General features: G+C 37.0%; 1 protein-coding gene across 1 annotated transcript in view; it reads left to right on the top strand.

Annotated features, from left to right (window-relative positions):
- The window catches only part of LOC107561572 (probable E3 ubiquitin-protein ligase DTX2), a 23,577-nt gene extending 17,512 nt beyond the window's left edge, over window positions 1-6,065 (top strand). The window contains exons 5-7 of the mRNA XM_016246044.1: window positions 2,602-2,846; window positions 3,098-3,187; window positions 5,758-6,065. Of these exons, the coding sequence (XP_016101530.1) occupies window positions 2,602-2,846; window positions 3,098-3,187; window positions 5,758-6,018 (596 nt within the window). The 3' untranslated portion in view covers window positions 6,019-6,065. The remainder of the gene's footprint in view (window positions 1-2,601; window positions 2,847-3,097; window positions 3,188-5,757) is intronic.
- Window positions 6,066-6,984: the final 919 nt, after the last annotated feature.

The raw sequence follows: 6,984 nt of genomic DNA, 5'->3' as shown, positions 1-6,984 counted from the left end.
TATATATATATCTATATATATATATATATATATATCTTAATGTTGACTTCAGAGAGTATTCATATTGTAAAGGGAAGTTAATTGGATAATAAAAATAATACCATGAAATGGGTTGAAACATGAACTTTGGGTGGGACATACTGATTATTTAAAAAAATTAAATAAAAAATTCCAATTGGTTTTTGTTGAGTCACAGCCATGTTCAATAATTTGTCTCTTATAGGTGTTATTAGAAGGAAGGATTAATTTGATTGGCCAAAAATCTGTGTAGTGCATGTATGGGGGTAGAATCGTTGCATAATTCCAAATAAATACATTATGATCCACAAATAAATGTAAAGAGATTAACAAAAATAAAATGTATTGATAAATAAATAGAATGAGATCCACAAATAAATCTTAGAGTTTCACAAACAAGAATTAAATTCACACAAAAAATAAAATGAGATTTGCAAATAAAAAAGATATTCACAGATATATTTTTATGACACAAACACAACTTTGCCTGGCATTCAGTTGTGAATCGTTGCGCTTATTTGTGGATTTTGAGACATTTCAAGCGTCAAGAGGCAAACCAATCCACAAATGGATGGACTCCACCCCCTTCTACTTAAGCCAATCAGATACCGGTCACGTGGCGCCGACCAATCGTAGCGTGTTCTCGCTCCAACCAATCACGTTTTGCCTTACAATCAGTGTGGGACCAGGCACCAAACACGCTATTCTGGCTAATTAACCGCTTCAAAATGGACGATCAGGACAGTTTAAGACAGGTAAGTGGTGCTCATCACAGCATTATTGTAATAATATCTAAAATAAAACAAGTAATGTTATATGTCATTTAATCAGTGTTTCCTGTATCACTACTGTACGGTGACACATTGCTGCCGCACACATATTATTTTTTCCACTCAATTGTGTCATAATAACGAGATATGTCGTTTTAATTAAACACAACTTTGCCTGGCATTCAGTTGTGAATCGTTGCGCTTATTTGTGGATTTTGAGACATTTCAAGCGTCAAGAGGCAAACCAATCCACAAATGGATGGACTCCACCCCCCTTCTACTTAAGCCAATCAGATACCGGTCACGTGGCGCCGAGTTCTCGCTCCAACCAATCACATTTTGCTTTACAATCAGTGTGGGAACAGGCACCAAACACGCTATTCTGGCTAATTAACCGCTTCAAAATGGACGATCAGGACAGTTTAAGACAGGTAAGTGGTGCTCATCACAGCATTATTGTAATAATATCTAAAATAAAACAAGTAATGTTATATGTCATTTAATCAGTGTTTCCTGTATCACTACTGTACGGTGACACATTGCTGCCGCACACATATTATTTTTTCCACTCAATTGTGTCATAATAACGAGATGTTATGTCGTTTTAATGACATCTTTTCTCGTTTTAACGACATATTTTCTCGTTAAAACGACATGTTTCCCATCATTATAGATATATGGTACATTATGTGAGCGAGCTAAGCGACTGTCCGCGCTGCTGTCGCCACAGTCTGACATAAACCAGGATCTGCACGCTGCTGAAATTATTGAAATACACTGTTTTAAATGTATTTTAATGTAATGGTTTTAATTGTAGTGGCATGTTTATTAGGATTAATCTCCAATCTGTCTACAATATATATGCTATCCAATAACTGCACTGACCCATGACTCCTTTAGGCTATGATCAGATCAAAACTGGGCTTAATATTTCTTTATTTGAATGACTTATTTCCGGGTCCAATACATTGGTTTTCGTGCACGTCAATAAGTCATTGACTGATTTGAAGCATATTTACATTACTTCTTTTATTCTATTTATTCTAATAATTATAATTATTAAATAATTCTGTTGATTATTTATTCTATTCTATCTTTTATTCTTCTATTTTTTTCTGCCCTTTTTTAATTATTTCATTTATAAATTCATAAAAAAAGACTAATAAAGTGTATATTATACACTTTATATTATAATCTCATTGCACTTGCCTAAAGTTATAGGTGTAATCTGCCGATTGTCCTGCAGGTGACCGCATAAATCTGTCTTCTTACGATGCACTTAGGGCTTTACGATTACTCCAGAGCACTCGTAGATCGACGATGATTTACAAGTGCTACTTAAGTTACGATGCTTTTGGGAAACAGACCGTAATATTAAGATCAGTCGTACGATCGTTTTACGAACTTCTTAGGCTTACAAAGCTTTGGGGAAACGCAGCCCTGGAATTTTACCCAGAAGAAGAACGCGATGCGCGGCTTGATTCAGTTAAGATATCATTTAATAATATATAATCACTAATACATAATTAATATATAATCAGACTAAAGTGTCAAAAGCTGCCCACGCATGTGAAACAAATATTAAAGCATAAGCTCATTTGTTTACCCACGAACAAAAATAGGCCTACGAAAAATCTAGCTTAATTTTTGTTTGCTCATTTTCAAACAGAACGAAATAATAATAATAATTATTATTATTACAATATAACAGCAATGCGTCACCATTGAACATCATTGTATATAATACATATCTAGAATTACAAAAATGACAATATAGTTTCATGCATTTACAAGAATGACTTGATTTTCTTAGTTCCCAAATGCATATTTTCATGTAAACCATTCCTTTCAGCTGAACTCATTTTCTCTCACTTATCACATTTCGTCACACCACAGGATGGGAGTCTTCAGTGCCCCTCATGTAAGACAATCTACGGAGAGAAGACCGGTACCCAACCAAAGGGCAAGATGGAGATTTACAGTATTCCTCAGTCTTTGCCTGGACACCCAGACTGCGGCACAATACAAATCATTTACAACATCCCGCCTGGAATACAGGTCTGACTTGGCAAGCTGATATATGTTTATTTGCATCATGATTCAATTTTATTCTTAACAATAACCGTTTTAGGAGAGGTAAATAAATGAACTGAAAGAAGTGCTAGTGGTCCATATGAACCAGTCAAATGTTTTCATCCAACTGCGTTTGTTAGGAGCATAAATGACTCATTCCTTTGTGTGGAAATGGTTTTGTCCTTGCCACGGCCCGCACTAAGCACTCATCATCTTAATGCACTCTATGTCTGCAGGGTCCTGAGCACCCAAACCCTGGGCAGCCGTATACATGCAGAGGATTCCCTCGCTTCTGTTTCCTTCCTGACAATGACAAAGGAAGAAAGGTAATGGAGGGAATTGACCCAGTTCAAATAAAGATTTATGCCATGCTCATTTGTCAGAATATTGAATCACTAGCCCCTTTCACACATTAAACCTGTTAAAGTACTGTTCCAGTACTACGTGTTACACAAGCATTGGCTTTCTGTGCTACCATTCACACACTGACACCAACATGCCATTAAAATGTCATTGCGTGTAACAAATTTAGCAGGCTAGTACTAGTTTGAAAAAATAAAATTAAAATAAATGGCCAGCCACTAGAGATTTAGATTTGAATGCCCTGTGCGTGTATTGTTGTTTATGTTTGCTGTATTTTTGTAACTAAAGGTGTGGTCACATTAAAAAAAGGCCCATGTCAATAGTGAAGTGATGCACAAAGCACCACTCGCACAGAAGTCCCTTTCAAACCAATCAGCTTTTCTGTTGGTGAATGCGGGAAATTCATGTGAAAAGCTTGAACCTGATGCAAAATCAGTGCGGTGAAATGTTTTTCCTATTAAAATTAGCTTATATTAATTTTCAAGAATTAAAATGTCTAATGTATTTACATTTATAATTTTAAATCACTAATTCTCTAAACTTAATATTTATTTTTTAAAATGTTAATTTTTTTAAATTATCACACATATTCTCACAAATATTTTTTTAATCAAATGTTAACTTTTCTGTACAAATAAAATATGCAATAATGACTCCAAATTATAGAGTTGTTATAATTATACAAGAAATTCTTAGACAACAATAAATTAATAAACACTGGATAATGATGGCATGCATGGAAATGCTTTTACTGAATGTAATTTTCAACCCATTCTTAACTAGTCATTCTTGCGGTATTCAACAAAAACCTCATCGGTGTTTGCAGCTTAACAAGTTGACAAGCTGAATTTGCAAATGTCACAGAAAAATACACATTTAAAGGGATAGTGCATAATAGTGCAAAATGTTGTTCCAAACACTTCTGCCTGTTCCAGACTTCCATTTATCTTCGGCACAGAAATGAAGATATATTTAATATTCTCTCATCACTTGTGTTCATTCATTGAAAGTCTAGGTAATCAACATTTTCATGCTTCAAAAAGTGCATAAAGACATTGTAAAATTAAGTTATGAATCGGGCCGTTTTATATTATATACAATCACTTTATGTACTGTTTAAAGCTTGAAAATTTTGATTACCTAGACTTTCAATGAATGAACACAAGTGATTAGAGAATATTAAAAATATCTTCATTAGTGTTCCAACGATGAACGGAAGTCTTATGGGTTTGAGATGACAGAAAATTGCTTTTGCAAGGTCTAAAAATGCATATGCACATTTAAAAATGGCCCATAGGGAAAGTGGCCCGTCTTTGTTATTCAGCCCTGTATGTTCACATATTTATGGGCTAGTTGTGTCAGTTTCTTCAGAAATTTTGTCTGAAATTCCCTAGAATCCTCCACTTACATCAGAGCATCCTAACCTCATAAAGGTCGAAACTTTAAGAGAATGTTTAAACTCATTTATTGATTGTCGATAATCGCAGAACATAATTACCTGTTTTCGTAACCTTAGAGTTCATTACAAATTGAATTACATTGCACAAGCGTGTGAGTTTTAACAGCACGTGATTTCTCTTGCATGAAAAACAAATCACTCCATACTGCAGTGAAGCAACAAAAGAAATGCAGTATGTATTGGATCACGACCAGGTCTTGCTCAGCATTTAAAGGTCCCCTGAAATGCTTAGAAACACGTAGTGTTACTCTGTGTTGACGTCATTTTAACTGAAACAGGAAGACAGGGCGGGACATATCAAGCAGCCCCGCCCCTTTTTAAAATAGCCAATAGCGTTCGTTTATATCACAGCTTGGGCTAGAGCCGTTGAGCTCCGTAAAGCCGCATTTGACAGGGTATGCCAGCCACAATCTCATCCATATTGCTATAAAATATAGCATTCTGTGTAGAATTCAAACAGCTCCGACTCGCGCATGTGATCCGCTCCGTGCTGTCGTGTCTCTGGACCGGAGCATATGCGGTGCGGTGGTTAGCGTGACAGCGCGAAACCAGACTTCTTTTTTTTTTCCTGAATGGAAAGCATATTTACACTGTTTGAATCATTCCCTGTCCCCTATATAGTGCACTACGTGCCATTCACTGTACAGAAAATACTAATTCTGTGGACAAGTGACCGATTTCAGCCGCGGCTTCAGCATCTATTTTATAGTGTAGGGGGCTTTTATAGTGTAATTTGATTGGACAAAGTTTGATGAGAAGCTGAAGTACTATGTGACGTCAACAAAATCGTTGTGCCGTTTTGGCGGAAGTGACGAACTGCAAGCTATGAATGCTTATATCTTATAAATGCGAATTTTGTCACTGTTTTGGAGCACACTGCCTTCTAGATAACCTTAAGACTAACATATTGATACTAACACCCAAAAAACTTTCATTTTGATTTCATGGGGACTTTAAAGTTTAAAGTTGATCGTTGCACAGCGCTGTGGTTTGCATTTCCCTCTGTGAGCAAACCGCATCCTCTGTTTACTTTTTATAACGGAGGGTCCTGATTATCTCCAACCGTCTCTCCAGGTGCTGGAGCTGCTGAAAGTGGCGTGGACACGGCGCCTCATCTTTACCGTGGGCACTTCCAGCACCACAGGGGAGCCGGACACCGTCATATGGAACGAGATCCACCACAAGACGGAGATGATGTCCAACGTCTCCGGCCACGGCTACCCTGACCCCAACTACCTGGACAATGTGCTCTCAGAGCTGGCGTCACAGGGCGTGACGGAGGACTGCCTGAAATTAAACCCTCAGTGCCAGGGGGCTCAAGGTGCAGCCATGTGAACAGGACTGTCCCATCTACTGTAGATCTAATAAAACTTGATGAAAAGGGAAAACTAGTTACGCTGTTGGTTTGATGTATGCGAATGTAGTTAAATGCAGCGTTCCTCATCCATTTCCACTCTTCGGCTGAGTCTAGAATATTAACGCACATGTAGGGTCACTGCTTTACTTTTTCCGTATTGTAAGGCAGCTACAGATGGTTCTGCGGGAACTGCTCGGTTTAATGTTATAGGTTGGTGCCCAAATCTCATCCCAGGAGGAAACTCGCCAATTCAGGCATCTATCGCAACACATGATTCATCATAGGGGCTATTATGTCCTTCCTGACATACTACATTACAGTAGAGCATCTGCGACTATGATCATTGTACTATTGCTGGGAATCAAGCATACGTTATTTCTTTAAAAGCAGTACGAAAACAGAAAAAGTTGCACATCAATGCAAGTCATAAATCTTTACCAGTACTGTGAAATGTACTGCTACAGAAATGAAAGGCACTTTTACAGAATTTGCAGCTGTTGTGCATTGTTTAAATCTTTTTTTTGTGTGTGTGTGGTTTTCAAGTCGGATGGTGTTCACTTGCTGCTATTTTTTCCTTTTTTTATTGTTTACAATCATGAGGGACTTAAAGGGATAGTCCATCCAGAAATGTAAATTCTGTCATTTACTCACTCTAATGTTGTTCGAAACTTGTATGATTTGCCTTTTACTTGGAAAGGAAAAAGATGTGTTGTTAACCAAATAGTTTCTGTTACCATTGACTTGAAATTACAGTGTAATGCATTTTGGTTCCCAGCATTCTACAAAATATCCTTTATGTTCCACGGAAGAAAGAAATGCATGCAAGTTTGGAACGACATGAGAGTGAGTCAGTGATGGTAGAATTTAAATTTTTGCGTGAACTGACACGTAATCCATTTCTATTGCAGTGATCCCCTCTTTTTTTTTTTTTTTTAAATGAAAGA

The sequence above is a fragment of the Sinocyclocheilus grahami genome, unplaced genomic scaffold (assembly GCF_001515645.1).
Source record: "Sinocyclocheilus grahami isolate Dianchi unplaced genomic scaffold, SAMN03320097.WGS_v1.1 scaffold781.1, whole genome shotgun sequence".
Classification (NCBI taxonomy): Eukaryota; Metazoa; Chordata; class Actinopteri; order Cypriniformes; family Cyprinidae; genus Sinocyclocheilus; species Sinocyclocheilus grahami.
The sequence above is the reverse complement of the archived record's forward strand: the minus strand, read 5'-3'. Positions and strand labels throughout refer to the sequence as shown.